The 15,717-nt window shown below is 45.5% G+C and overlaps 1 protein-coding gene across 2 annotated transcripts in view; it reads right to left on the reverse strand.

Moving 5' to 3' along the window:
* Window positions 1-251, reverse strand: part of GAB1 (GRB2 associated binding protein 1) — an 80,793-nt gene extending 80,542 nt beyond the window's left edge. For both annotated transcript variants that reach the window (XM_018552977.1, XM_018552976.1), the window contains exons 1-2: window positions 184-251; window positions 23-134 (exon numbers count right to left, since the gene is read on the reverse strand). In XM_018552977.1, the coding sequence (XP_018408479.1) occupies window positions 23-124 (102 nt within the window). In that variant the 5' untranslated portion in view covers window positions 125-134; window positions 184-251. The remainder of the gene's footprint in view (window positions 1-22; window positions 135-183) is intronic.
* Window positions 252-15,717: the final 15,466 nt, after the last annotated feature.

The raw sequence follows: 15,717 nt of genomic DNA on the forward strand, positions 1-15,717 counted from the left end.
TCTCAGCATTCTGCACACTTACGAAACGCTTCAACTTTTTCTCCGGCGGTGATTTCCTCAGCCAGCCCGAGCAGACCACTTCTCCGCCGCCCCCCGAGCCCACTCCTCCGCCGGAGCTCATCATGGTCCTCCGGCTCAGCCCGGCACAGACTCCCCTCCTGATCTCCGACAGCAGGGTCAGACCCCCTCCTCCCGATCACAGACAAACTTCCACAAACTTTCCGCTCCGCTCGTTATGACGAGCAATTCCAGGAGAAAAATCCAGGGAAGGGCTGAGGGGAACGAGCCCGGCTCCCCACCCTCTTCTCCCCGGCAGGACGTAGTTTGGGGCTCTTCCGCCTCGTCCACAAGTTGGCCCGGGGCAGATGATGGCTCTGTGATTGCGGGGCCCTTAGGAGCGCTATGAGCACTGTGCATGTAGGACGGAGCCGCCCTGTGTCCGGGCTTCTTCACATCCCGCAGCTGATCCACTGTGCGAGACACACATTTTTTTTTTCCTTCTAACAGTGAAGATTTCTGTCTCCCTCCTCCTTCTTCTCTCTTTTCCCTCTTCTTTTCCCCTCCTCTTCTTCTCCTCCGCCCTCCATGGAAGCGCCGTCCTGCTGTTCCTCCCTTTTTGTCCCCTCCCGCCTCCCATACCAGAGACATTACATGAGTCTGAGCTGTGATTCTCCTCACTGTGATCACTTGTCATTAAACAGGAACACGTCTTATTTATGACGGACTTTTATATAGTGCTGACATTCACATCAGTCCCTGACCCCAGGAGCTTATAATCTAGGACCCCATTTACACCATTTTGTGTAGCTTCTTTCCCTAAGCGTGACAACGCTCAGCATTGTTTTCAATGGTCCCTGTTCACACATGAGGGTTGTGTCACTTGTCACCAGTCCCCTACCTAATGGGACTCCACATGAATAGGAGCGCCTGAAAAATGTGTTGACCTTTGTTTTTTTCACACACTCCTATTTAAAAGTCTGTGGGGTCAGAAACACACAATCCTTCTCCTGTACTACAAGTTGTAAATAAAAATGCATGTACAACACACAAACAAAAAACCCTCTAAATTGTCTGACTACGCTCATGCTTAAAGTGACACTAAACTCAGGAGTTAAATCGTAAAGGAGAACTATGAGGTGAGTGCTTTTCACTCACCTCATAGTTCTAGCCGACCTGTGACAATGAGACTGTCACAGGTCGGCTCAGTAGATCGGGAGGTGAGCGAACATATACCAGCGTTCGCTCACCTCTCGATCCTGTCACGGCTCTCCGCCGTGATAGGGGAGGGGCTGGATTTCCCCCTCCCCGCTCCGATCCGCCAGCGCTGACTGGCGGAACGGACGGGGGAGGGGGCGGGTACAGCTGGCTCTGCCTCTACATAGGCAGAACCAGCTGTCAGTCACGCAGCTGGGCGGATCCCGACATAATTGTCGGGATCTGCTTCAGATGCGGCGTCTCAGTATACCGCGAGCAGTAGCTCGCGGTATACTGAGCCTAGGGTGACGGGAGGACGCTAGTTTGTGTCCTCCCGTTACCCTAAGGAGATCTATGGGGAAAAGACTTAACCCCATAGGGGCAGGTCGGTCCCCTCTGCTGCCCCTTGTCAGCTACCTCTCTTCCCGTCGGCCGCCTCTCTCCGGAGATGGAGATCCTCTTTCCAGGTTGGAGAGCAGGGAGCAGAGCGGAGAACGTCCGTTCTCCGCTCTTCTCTATGTAAACACTGAGACGGAAGAGAGCTGCACTCGCAGCCTTCCCATCTCAGCTGCCACAGGTGAGCCAGCACAGTACTGTGCTCAAAGTCCTGTATTGGAAGTGACAGGTTCAATAAAGAGAACCTGTCACTTCCAAACACAGAGGGCTGTTTGCTCCTTTGTGATAGCAATAAAGTTAAGTGGAAAAAAAATTGATAAGAAATAATAAAATAAATAAAAATTTAAAAAAATAAGAAATAATAATTACAATTAAAAAGTGATAAAAAAAGTTTAAAAATAATGAAATAAACATTATTAAAAAGTAAAAGATAATAAGATAAATACAAATGTAAAAAGTAATAAAAAATAAAAAAAGTAATGAGAAAAAAAGTTTAAAAAAAGCAATCTAAAACCAACGCTGCCGCCCCCACCATCTGGTTGCCATTCTCCATTGGGGGGGTTGGCAGGGAGGTGGGCGCATTGAGGAACCTGGTCTTGGGGCAGCAGAGAGAGTAAATCCAGCCCTGCCTGTGTGTGCTGTAAAGCAGTCCCGGCTCCAAGCTCACTCCCGTGATGGACTATAATTTAACATTTAGTATACTCATTTGTATTAAAGGAGAACTATGACATGAGTGATTTCCACTCACCTCATAGTTCTAAGCCGACCTGTGACAATGAGACTGTCACAGGTCGGCTCAGTAGATCGGGAGGTGAGCGAACACATACCGGGTTCCCTCACCTCTCGATCCTGTCACGGCTCTCTGCCGTGACAGGGGGAGGGGCTGGATTCCCCTCTCCCCGCTCCGATCTGCCAGCGCTGACTGGCGGAACGGACGGGGGAGGGGGCGGGTACAGCTGGCTCTGCCTCTAGATAGGCAGAGCCAGCTGTCACTCACGCAGCTGGGCGGATCCCGTCATCTACGTCGGGATCCGCTCCAGGTGCGGCGTCCCAGTATACCGTGAGCTGTAGCTAGCGGTATACTGAGCTTAGGGTGACTGGAGGACGCTAGTTTGTGTCCTCCCGTTACCCTAAGGAGAACTATGGGGAAAAACACTGACCCCATAGTTCTCCTTTAAGATTGTAGTCCATCACAGGAGTGAGCTTGGAGCGGTGGCTACTTTACAACACACACAGGGACCATGAGGAACAGAAGTAGCCACCCTCCAAAAGGAAGGACAGTGCCAGCATGAATTCAGAGATGATTTGAGGATCTACAGCCGAGTGATACACAAATAAGATACATTTTTGTTAATGGTTCAGGTACTTGAATGCATTTTTAAGGTATAACTGCTGAGTTTAGTGTCACTTTAAGCGTGAATGAATTCTAAAGCTGTGCTCGAATTTCGGTCAATTTTCAGCCAATCAGCTGCAGTCATTGTTCGGGCTTCCCCCTTCTACGTTGGCTGAGAAAAAAATAGCAAGTGTATGGACAGCTCAAGGCCGCATTCATGCTGGTGACTAGGGCCCGTTAGCGGATTTCTGCACAAGGAATCAAGGGTGGTTGCGTCCGGAAAGCTTGTACACAGCAATGACTGCTACAAATGGCTAGTGGTGGCCATGAACGTCATGCCATGAACGTCCTTGTTCAGTCAATTCACCTTATTGGGTGACAATGCTCTGCCTCCAACTCGTAACTGTGGACCCGTGTTGTCACCCTCTCATACACGCACCTGTTCAAGACTACAACCTATTCAATACTACAACACACATTGTATAAGTATAGTCCACCATTGTCACTATCAGGAATCTGGTCCAGAGCAATGATGTGCAGCTGAAGCTGGAGCCTGTGCAGGTAGACAAAAAGTGGCTCAAACAGGGTGGAGGAGATCGGCATTATCAAGACACCAAAAAAGAAAAAAAAGGTAAAACAAGAATTTTATGAAAATAAGCTTGGAATTTTTTTTTTATGATACTCAGGGCCCAGAGCAAACTAAGGCTGACCATACACCTATCAATTTTTTTCCTTTAACTCGCGGGCTGAACGAAAAAAATTGACCCGATTCATCCATCAACACAAACAGCGTGTCGATCGAGGAATCCCGCTGTTTACATTGTATTCTGACAGGTGCAGCTGGCACCTGTCAGAATACCCGATCAGAGCGGGCAGCTCATTGGCTGTGGGCTCTGATTGAATGAAAATTTTCCAGCCGGCTCCTTTGATCAGCTGATCGAGAAAAGCCGGCTGAAAGGGACAGCCCCACACACTGTGCGAAGTTTGGCTGTTACATTAAAAACTGGCCGAAATTCGACCAGTGTATGGGCACCTTAAATGTCATCCAGTTAGAGTTTAGATCTGCTTTAAAGGTCGCCGCAAAAAAACGTAAAGTCATGCTTTCCAATTAGAGGAAAGGAGGTACAAGCTTCAAAAAAACAGAAATGTGTTACCTGCCATAAGTTTTAGACATTCGATTCGTTTCGTTCCGAATCGAAAATTCGGACGAAATTTCGTAGATTCGGAGCATCCGAATTTCCGCAATATAACATATCCAAAATCATCCGAAAGCATACGAATCCGACATTTCGAATCCAAAATTTCGGATTTGGAACGAATTTCGTCCAAATCCTGTGCATGCACTGTTAACATTTAAACGGATAAAAACAAATGAAGAAAAAGGATTTTAATGTCCCTTTAATAGTAAAGACTAGAGCACAGCAACCAGAAATGTCAAATGTGCCAATTCTGCTACCCCACCTCAAGTTGAATTTTCAGGAATTCGTCCGAATTCCAAATTCCAAATCCGAATTCGACACGAATTCCGAATCAGATCCGAATACGAATCCGATTCCCGAAATGAAACACATAAAGGATCTAAATTCCAAAAAACTAAATAAACGAAATTCGAAACTAAACTAAACGAAACCAAATGAATTTTTAGCCGCTGCAAATGTCTAATAAGATTTCTTTCCTATGGAGACTCAGAAGCAACATAACGTACATCCGAATTGAGTTCCACCAACAGGATCAGTGACTGTATAAATATCCGACATACCTACATGCACCCATTCTTGTAATTAGACTAACTGCTGCATGCTTCCATGGAGTATTAGTAGGAAAGGGAAATTTCCTGGTGACTTTACGGCAGCATTCATCTGGCTAATAATGAGAGGAACGCTGTTGGAAAGCAAAAGAAATCGAGAAATTTACTGATTAACATTTAGAAAAGAGCAAAGTCTTCCTACCAAAATTTGTGTAAGTCACAATGGCCAGATCCACGCTCAAGTGGCACATAATGGTGTTCGCTGAAGGCCAGCTAGCGGTCTTGCATATCCTTTGCTACAAATATTTTTCTAACACAGTCAACGATGAAGAGATACTATTGGTGGAGTGAGCTGTAGTGTCTGCTACCACTGTATGCGCGCTAGACATGTGCGATTCGTTCCGAATCGAAATTCGGACGAATTTTCGGAAATTCGGTAGCGGTAGTTCGAACGTTCGTTTCGTTTTCGGTTCTTATTCGTTTCTTATTCGTTTCGTTCATTGGAGCAAAGTGACATTAGAGAAGGAGAAAAATATTTTTTTCCCCTCAAATGTCACGAACGAACGAAACGAATAAGAAACGAATAAGAACAGAGAACGAAACGAACGTTCGATCTACCGCTACCGAATTTCGTCCAAATCCGAATTCCGAATCCGAATTGACTTTCACACCTGAATCCCGAAAAACGAAATAACACAAATCCGAATTTAAAACGAAACAAAACTAAACAAATTTTTTGGCAGTGCACATGTCTAATGCACGCTAAACCAAATTGACGGTCCAGAATGCAGTGATTTGGTAAAAAGACACAGATTTATTGGTGCAACAAAAAGCCAATCAGAGGACCTATTTAAAGGAGAACTATGAGGTGAGTGATTTTCACTCAACCTCATAGTTCGAGCCGACCTGTGACAATGAGACTGTCACAGGTCGGCTCAATAGATCAGGAAGTGAGCAAACACATAGTGTCGCTCGCTCATTTCTCGATCATGTCCTTGCAGAGAGCTGTCTTTCACTCACGGCTCCCTGCAGGGATTTCCACGCTCCGATCCTCCAGCGCTGACTGGCGGAACGGACGTGGGAGGGGGCGGGTACAGCTGCCTCTGCCTCTAGATAGGCAGAGCCAGCTGTCACTCACGCAGCTGGGTGGATCTCAACAGTAATGTCGGGATCCGTCCCGGCTGCGGCGTCTCAGTATAACGCGAGCTGTAGCTTGCGGTATACTGAGCTTTGGGTCACGGGAGGATGCTAGTTTGTGTCCTCCCGTGACCCTTAGGAGAGCTATGGGGAAAAACACTTACCCCAGGGGTCGCCAAACTCCGGCCCTCCAGCTGTGGTGGAACTACAAATCCCATGAGGCATTGCAAGATTCTCACAGCCACAGACATGACTCCAGGAGAGAGATGCCTCATGGGATTTGTAGTTTCACCACATCTGGAGGGCCGGAGTTTGGCTACCCCTGACTTACCCCAAAGTTCTCCTTTAACACAGTGTTTTGCAGATAGGCTGTAAACAGACTCTGTCATCAGTTTAAAAAATTGCAGGTAAAAGTACAGACAAGTAGGCTTTTTCACTTGCAATGTGCCTTTCAACTTGTTACTATATTTGACTACTCCAGGAAGAGTCAATTCCCTAGCACTGCCCCCTCTCTCCTTGTAGATTACAGCCATTTCCTCTTTGAGAGTGTCCAACTTTATGTGCTGGTCCAACTCTTCCATCACTCCCTCCAGGCTCTGAATGACTACAGAGAAAAACATTTTCCAATGTATTATGCTCAATTTCAATGCCTAATGGGAAAGGCTGTTTGGTTGAACATTCGGAAAACCATACAGCAGATGCAGTTGAGACTGTGAGTGTCAAGGAGACACAGCAGAGACCCAGACTGTGAATACAGCAGAGGGCACAGGAGCAGGGGAGTCTGAAACAGTTTGAGCTGCAGTGGCTTAGGGAGCAGCAGAGATATCACAGCTGTGGCTGTAGTGAAGACTGTGGTTGCAGTTGGGGTGAAAAGGAGATGGAACAGAATGCATGTAGTTGAGGTGCAGAAGAAGCTGAGGGAGCAATGGAGATCTAGCAGAGACTGCAGGTACAGCAAAATGCAGCAGACACTGTGGATGCAGTTGAGGCGCAGCAGGCCTGCAAGTGCAGTGGAGATGAAGCAGGGTCTGTGGATGTTGCAGAGATGAAGCAGAGTTGTAGCTGAGTCTGCCGAGAAGGCCTTTGCTAAGGAGCTCGGCTGTGGGTGCTGCAGGTGTCAGGTTCTTTGAGAGGTTAGCAATCTGAAAGGTAGGCAGGCAGACAAACTGAGGACCTTTTTTAAAGTTATCAAAAGTTGCCACATAGTCATATGCATCTTGTATGACTAATAACACCATCCATTTCCCTGTTTGATCCAACAGGATGATTGTCTTAAAGGAGAACTATGGGGTTAAGGCTTTTCCCCATAGTTCTCCTTAGGGTAACGGGAGGACACAAACTAGCATCCTCCCGTCACCCTAAGCTAAGTATACCGCAGGCTGCTGCTCATAGTTCTCCTTTAAGGGATTCCATCTTGAATTATGTAACAGATAAGTCTACTTATGTCCAGTGATGGACACCAAGCCATCAATCTTTTTGTTTCTTTTTTTGGCAGCAAAGTCTGGTTAAGCTCACATTAGCAGGTCATATATCGGCTGCTAGCTAATGTTATGGAGTTAAGCTGTATTCATTCAGCAATGTGGGGCACACAATTAAACCCAAGTTGCTATCCTGCGACATTCGTGTGTACATTTTGCAATCTGATTGCGATCTCCAGTACTTTAGAACAGTGGCTCTCAACCTGTGTAACCTCGGGACCCACATGTCTCCTTGGTCATTAAGGCGTGACCCAAAAATGATTTCATTTCTGAAACATTTTAATTTATTACACAAAACAACTTGTCTGCCCAACATAAGGAAGCAAGTCAAATTACAGGTCATGTAATCAACTGTCAAATCTTTTTTAATGAAGTTCCTCTTTGGTGACAGCAGAAATCTGGTAATGTTGTTGACCTCTTTGAAAGGAGAACCATGCGTGTTACAAATCACTTCTTTCATGTTTCTGTGAAACCTTAGAAGGGAATCGAAAGGGTGTTTCTATGTTTTTTATTGTATTTTTATCTTCAGCACAAGAACATACAGGGCTTGTTCACACCGAAAGCGTGTGCGTTCCAGAGTGGTAGCTGCTGGAACGCACCGTGATCGCTAAGAAACTTCCCCCCATGTTCTGGGGCAACCCTCCTTCAGGAGGAACAGCAGTTGATATCTTTTTTCCCGTTGTAGTTTTGCTTCAGCAATATTTATATTTACCAGTTGCAGATAGCAGCTGGAACTCTAAGCACCTTAGCAACTGAAGCTTCAGGTAACAGCTGTGCTATGCAGAGACCAGGATGAATCAGTAACACCATAACTGATGGACTAATAACTAGACATGTGCGATGCGTTTTGGAAAGATTCGATATTCGGACACATTTTCGGAGATTCGAATGACAGAAATGACAAATGCAAATGAATCCGAATTTCCGATACCGTTTGTTAGTGATAGTCTGAACAAATGTTTTTTTATCAATTAAAGGATTTTTTCTAAAATTGTGGTTTGTTTATTTACGTTGAATTGTAATCCTTTAGTGAATGGGTAGGGGTACAAGTACCCCTTACTCAATCAGAAGGGGGGGGCATCTGGGTGCCCCTTAATTAAAGGGGTACCCTGATGCAAATGAGCCCCCTTGGCCACAGACCCCCACAACCACCGGGTCATGGTTGTGGGGAAGAGGCCCTTGTCCCCATCGGCATAGGGACACCCTCCCAATGCCGAGGGCACGAGGCATGGTAAGGCGCAGGGAGGGGTGAGGCGCTCCATCGTCCCCCCTCCTTTCCTGCCCTGCCGGCCTGTGGTCGGATCAAGTGTCTGGTAGGAATGTTAGGGGGGACCCCTAACCCCATGTTTTTTTCCCCACGTTTTTTTGGGGGGGCTGGAGTTCCCCCTTAAAATTCCTACCAGACCTAAAAGGCCTGGCATGGATTTTGGGGGGAACCCCACGTACTTTTGTTTTTGTTTTAACTTGGGTGGGGGGATCCCTCCTAACATTCCTACCAGACCTAAAGGGTCTGGTATGAATTGTGGGGAAACCTCACGCTTTTTTTTTTTTTCCTCTTCTGTAGACTGTAAAAAAAGTTTTTTTTTCTCTAATGTCACGTTGCTACAACGAAAATTCGTCCACAAACCAAAATTCGTACAGACTACCGCTAATGAATTTCGTCCAAATCCGAATCCCGAAGCGAATTGACTTTCAGACCCGAATCCCAAAAAACAAAATAATGCAAAATCCGAATGAAAACGGAACTAAATGAATTTTTTGCCGGTGCACATGTCTACTAATAACATAATCTGCCAGAACACATAAAGGTAGTGCAGGGATTTTTTTATGGGAAAACTTAGCATGCTTAGCAAACACAATGTTGTGTATACAGTCTGTAATATATATTTATTTGAAAGAAAATGATGCAAATAATACAAAAAAGTAAGAAAAAAAGTAAATAAACATTGATCAAAGACAGATTCATATTCCCCTAAAAAAAAACAGTAAATGCTGAGTGAACAACACAGGCTGGCATTTCTTTTAGACATATGACTTTAATCCCTGCAGAATTCAGGAGCATGCAGCTGTAAACCGAAAATTCGAAAATGTGAAAAGTTCCTGCAGAGGAAGAGTTTATCCACTTGGTGAGGTTTCTGTTGCATGCAGTGCAACCAGGAATGTAATAACTAGTGAACAAATATGTTACAACTAATGTGAAGGGGGAATCAGTAAATGGAAACAGATTTATGTGTTCAGGGTGGTATGTTTCATGTTTAAATTACACAATACGAAAAACAAACCATTCCTGTTCCTCTTTTATAGCCCCACCACAAAGCCACTTCCATGTACCACATTCAGATATTTCTCTATGCAAACCTACAGCTACCAGAACTGAATTACTCCTAAGGAGGAACATACACAAAAGCTCTACCATGGTATTATTTTATAGATCCGCAAAGACTTTGGCCTCATTCAGATGGAGCGTAAACATCCGTGTGGCATGCACGCCCCTCAATGGGCCGTTTCAAGTCTGTATCCAAGTGCGGACACCCGGACGAGCACAGATGTGCAAGTTCGGGTGTGAGGATGACAACATACAGCCGTGTCCTCCCATAGGGAAGAACAGGGTGCTGTGTGATCAGCACGTTTACGGGCGTGCACGCCGCACGGCATATACGCCTTGTCTGCATGAGGCTTTAATCCAGCGTGTTTGGATTTGGATCTAGTTTATAATGTTGTTGATGTATTTAAAAAATGTAGGTAAGAAAATGTCTGCACTATAGCCCTCATACCACAGAAATACAAAAAGACCGGCCACACAGAAATAATGCCAGCATTTTCATAAAACTATGGTTCCGGATGTGCACACTTAAAGTAGTATAAAAGTCTCTTTTTTTTTTACATATATCTGCTACTAGCAAGCAGTAGATATATGCAAAAACATTGCAAAAAAAAATGAAAAAAAGTTAACAAATAGGTAAATACTTACCTCTGTCTCTGCCGCTCACTCCTGGCTGAAGATCTGAAGCTTCTCGAGCGGCAGTGCAGGATTATGGGGCAGGCGCATGCACAGTAGAGATCTTCGGCAGGGAGAAGAAGAGAGACCCAGTGGAGGTGAATGCATGCAGCCCTGAGTGTGCACATTGGACTGACACGGTGGGACCTGAGGAGTCTGCCCTGGATCAGAGCCCAGGACCAGCGCTGGAATGACTCCTGAAAACTGCTAGAAAGAAGATGATTGGATCAAGAGGCATCATTTAAGGTAAGTCCTTAAAGGAGAACTATGGGGTCAGCTCTTTTCCCCATAGTTCTCCTTAGGGTAACGGGAGGACACAAACCAGCGTCCTCCCGTCACCCTAAGCTAAGTATACCGCGAGCATACTGAGACGCCGCAGCCGGAGCTGATCCTGACATCGATGTCGAAATTTATACAGTGTAAGCTATTAGCATAAGCAGATCTCAAAGAGACAAAGAGATACACAGATCAACTATACGTGTTTCATATGTCCCACAAACAAGTCATTCCCATTCATAACATTTAATGTTTACATACAAGTTAAAAAAGGCATCGCCTGCTGCAAATCTTTCTTGATTGTACATCACAGGACACAGGGAATTTAATTATTTAACCACTGGGTTATGCAGCTACCTTCACGTGATTGGACACTGGCAAATCAATCAAAGCTGCAGGACAGCCCAGCCCTCCCATTCCCAGCCGGCCTCAGTTTTATGCTAGTAACCTTAGGTGTTGGATTCCTTCTCTCAGCCCTGACAGAAGTACACACTTTTTTCACTAATTTTCCTACAAGAATCTTCACTACATGTTGCTCAAAGCCCCTCCGGTCCTCCAGCAGCAATCCCGATCAGTTTTCTCTTCAGCAAGGCCTTGGGCAGGCCATACCCAGACCCTGTTGCAAAAGATGCGGGGGGCCGGCCTATAACATGCTTAGTTACTGGACCCTGTGTTTAGTACCAGCCTTGGCACTTGTGCAGCGTGTGTGGTAGCCACATGGTGCTCTACATGTCCAAGGCCATGGTCAATCTAGGTGGAATCCTGACCCTCCTGACCACTGCCACATCCTTGGGAAGGACCACTCAGGTAAGCCCTAACCATGCCCACTAAGTGGTAGCCCTAAAGAGAGCTGTGCTGTAGCTTTGCTGTGACTCTTATGTTGTACGTTTAATGGTTGGAATTTGACTCCAGTTTTCATACTCCCTTGGGACCATGTACTGTGCCTGTGCAGCCTCAGTCCTGGGTTCCATGATGTACATTTTCCCACAGTTTTCTCTAGCACGTGTTCTGGCTGAACACAAACTTCTGCTGCTGCGCCTCGGACACAGACATTGCAAGGGAGGATGCTGCACTGCCCCTACACCTGATCATCCTGAAAAATTGTTTGCTCCTCCACAAAAATGTTCCCAACAATATTCTTTTGGGGATGGCTTCTTTAAGAAATGGACTGTCCCTGTTGTGGGCTCTGCCACCTCTTGTTTAAGCAAGGCCCTATGTAAGGGGCGTGCCTCATGACTCCGCCCCATCTCGTTCGAGCAGTCGGCTTAAAGCTGCTGCTCACTAATTGTTCAGCGTCCACTGTTGGTTGTAGCAGGAAGCAGATCAGTCAGTTGTCCTCCCTTGCCTCCCAGCCGGACCTACTACCTCAGGACACAGCACCTCCCTATGAGTCTCTCTGCTAAGATAGAGACTCCACAAAACCGCAAGTACATGGAGATCTGGGAACTAATGCAGGTCTACTCCATTGATTGTGCTTACTGTTGCTAATATCCATTAACCCTGCTTGATATTAGCTGTGTCCTGAACTTCATGGACTTTGCATGTTAACCACTGCTGTTGCTAATAGCCATTAACCCCGCTTGATATTAGCTGTTGTGCTGAACTTCATGGACTTTGCATGTTACTCACTGCGGGTGCTAATTGCCGTTAACCCCTCTTAATAATAGGTGTGATGCTGAAGGTCAGTAACACTGACTAGCTTTCTAAATGAGCTTCCGTCTCTACCGACTTGGGACTGGATGTTCCAGTCATTACCATAGCCTCTTCGATAACCTCCTAGTTGCCTGGGTTTCCCATATCTACATACGGGGTATGATGTGAAGCAGCTCCCTCTCAGCCTATACAAATACAGGGCACCAGAGGCCCAGCTGCAGAACTGATCCATATGCTTCCACCTGGAAGGTATACGCCGCAGTTGAGATCCATATACATACCCCTATAGCAAGGCGTTACACCCTAACAGTCCTGGTGGAGGATATCCCTGTTTTCAAGGACTACAGAAAGAAGAGGTTAGAAGCCTTCTTTGCCCGTGCCTTGCAATCTGCTGTTGCCAGCATGGCTGTATGTCAGACCTTATCTCAGTCCCAAATTTTTAACTAGAAATCCTGGGTTCTTCTTGAAAGACTTTAAAGTTTTGAAACACTTAAACACTTTTTGCTGCAGACTTACGCTATTGCGTTGATGGCTTGGCAGATATTCTTCGCCAAATCTCCATGAAGAGTCTCCTGTCTGTTAACATGATCCTACGGCTAAAATTCTGCTCAGCACCCCTGCAAGAAGTGCCTGAGGAACCCCTTTTCAGCAGAACCTTGGAAACTTAAATCAAGGAAGTCACATGAGTCAAAAGTACATTCTTACCTTAGAAGAAGAAGTCATACCCACTGGTAGCAAAACCTTCAGGTTCCAAGCCCATGTAGGGCACACAGTTCCATTGTAAGGCCTGGTCCTCCAAGTCTGCAAAGTCTGGGAACAAACCAATAGGTTCCAGGAACAAACCAAAAAGGGAAACGCCCAGTTGTTCAAATGGGGATCATCTGTCAGCCTTCTCAGCTCTGGGCAGAGGGCATTGCTGACACCAAGGTTAAGAGTGTCGTGGCCAAAGGCTACAACCTGAAATTTCACTCCATGCCTCCTCCTTGATTCCTGTTATCCAATTTGCCAAGGTCTCCCAACAGTGGACGGATCTCTTCACTGCCTTAGGTCAGCTCCTCTCTCAGGGGGTCAAAGTCTCCATTCTGGAGGAAGGAAAATTCCAGGCTCTAATCTAAACCTGTTCGCTGTCCCCAAGGTCAAAGGATAGGTTCACACTACGGTAGATCTGAAGATTCTCAATAGGTTCCTGCAGGGCCAATAGTTCTGTATGGAATCTACCTACTCTGTTATCACCTCCCTTCACCCAGATGATTTCCTGGCCTCAGTGAACATCAGTGTATTTACACATTCCCATTTCCTTCCCACCATTGCTAACTGCATTTTGCTGCAGGCACCCAGCATTTCCAATTCGTTGCTCTTCCCTTCAGCCAGTCCACTGTATCCTAGATTTTCACCCAGGTGCTGGCACCTGTCTTGGCCCTGCCCTGCTTCGGACAAATAAGCCTGGACAAATAAGTCCTGGCCAGGAAAAACATAGTGAATATTTATGTCTTTAGCATTGGGGGACATAATAAAATAATTTGAACTCTGAAGATGCTTGTTTGACACTTTTGTTGGTACGACTATATGTGGATTTCTCAAATTGGTTGATCCCTATCTTTTAGTGCAGGGGTGCCTATTAGGTCGATCGCAATATACCAGTCGATCGCAAAGCAAACACTGGTAGATCGCGATCAGCTCACTAACCTAAGCTCCCTCGGTGCTAGTGCGGCTGAATGTGTCAGATGCCGCAGATGGGAAGGGGCGGGACTTCTCTCCCCGTGTGCAACGTCGGCCACATGAGCACCACGCGAGGACAGGACGCCGGCGCACGAGAGGAGACCTAGAAAATGCTGCAGTGGAGGTAAGAAAAGACAGAGAGAAGAGAGACAGCAGAGAAAGTGAGAGAAGAGCCAGCAGAGAGAAAGAGAGAGAGATGGCAGAGAAAGTGAGAGAAGGGACAGCAGAGAGAGCGAAGAAAGACAGCAGAGAAAGTGAGAGAAGAGACAGCAGAGAGAGAGAAGAAAGACAGCAGAGAAAGTGAGAGAAGAGACAGCAGAGAGAGAGAGAAGAGACAGCAGATAGAAACAGGGGAGAGAGTGCGAGAAGAGAGAGAGAAGAGACAGCCAAGAAGAGGGTCGGTTCACGCCACAAAGTCTGCGTTCCAGAGTGTTTGGCCTCTACAACGCACTGGAACGCAAGCCGGCCGGCACCCTGCGTTCAGGGGACGGGAGGGGGTGTGGCGGTGCATTGAAGTCAATGGCACTGCAGCCACACCCTATCAGCTAGAATGTATGGAATTGTATGATCTGATTGTGACTAGTACAAGCGGTTCAAGAACTGTGCAAAATTACGAGTGACATGACTAGAATAGCTCTGCAGTCTACCTTATAAAGACCCTAGACATTTTTACAGTTGTTTATTAGTAAAACTGTTGTATTTGAAGTTCATTCTCGCTTTTGGATATGTATTGATTTCCTTAGTAACAACAGTGAATAATAAAAATATTAGATTTTTAAAAAAATAATATTTTATTGTAAACCTTTCCCATGTAATTTTATATAAAAGCAAATATGAAGTACGTCTTCTGATTGTCAGCTCATGCAGGTAACATGTTTGGTATTGGTATACCTTAATATGATTTGCTTGCAAAATATACTTAGCAATAAAATATCGACTGTAGAGCTCTTTCAGCAGTCATGCAAATCATTAAAGATTGTAATCCACAAGGCTGTGTAATATTGTTAAAAGGTACTTTGGCTCATTCAAGATGATCAAACCTGAAAATTTATGTTAGGTTGGATATGAGCCACAATATCAATTTACTAATTTCATGTTATGTTGCTAAATAAGTAAAATGATGTAACGTGTGTCTAGTCCACACAACTGGCTGAGCAGCCACATGTATATTTTCATTACAATTTCTTTGTCACTTCTGGTTACTTTCAGGTGAGTTTCTATTGAATATATTTATCAGATAACACAGATAAGGTTCAGTTCATAAACTCACCAGTATTAGGATTCTTATTTTACAAAAAAAGTGACTGTTCTATTCAGAGTCAAATGAGATTTGAAAATTACAGTTACGTGGCTGAAAATAAAGATTGTTATCATGTGTATGGCTTTGTGAATGTATCCCATATTCTTTGTCAAACTGCAGTCCTCCAATGTCCGTGTACACACCACTACTATTCACTGGAAGTCTGAAAACGTAGATATGCAGATTGACTACAGTCCAGCAATAAACACACTAAATTTAATAGAGACACAACTGCAGAAGACAGGGTCGCTACACCAGTATAAAGGAAGATATGTGGTGGAAAAGAAGCACCTGTGTGTTTAACCAATCATTTCATGCATGTTAACCACTTCAAGCGGGCTCACGTAAATACACATCATCTGCTTGAAGCGGTTATACCAAGAACACGGCTGCTACTGCAGGCGATTGCTGTTTCTGTATAAGCGATCCACCGTCTGCATAGGCGCCGGATCACTTGTATGGTGCGGCGCTGTGTCCCCCCGCTCC

The sequence above is a fragment of the Nanorana parkeri genome, unplaced genomic scaffold (genome assembly GCF_000935625.1).
Source record: "Nanorana parkeri isolate BGI_ZX_2015 unplaced genomic scaffold, ASM93562v1 scaffold104, whole genome shotgun sequence".
Classification (NCBI taxonomy): domain Eukaryota; kingdom Metazoa; phylum Chordata; class Amphibia; order Anura; family Dicroglossidae; genus Nanorana; species Nanorana parkeri.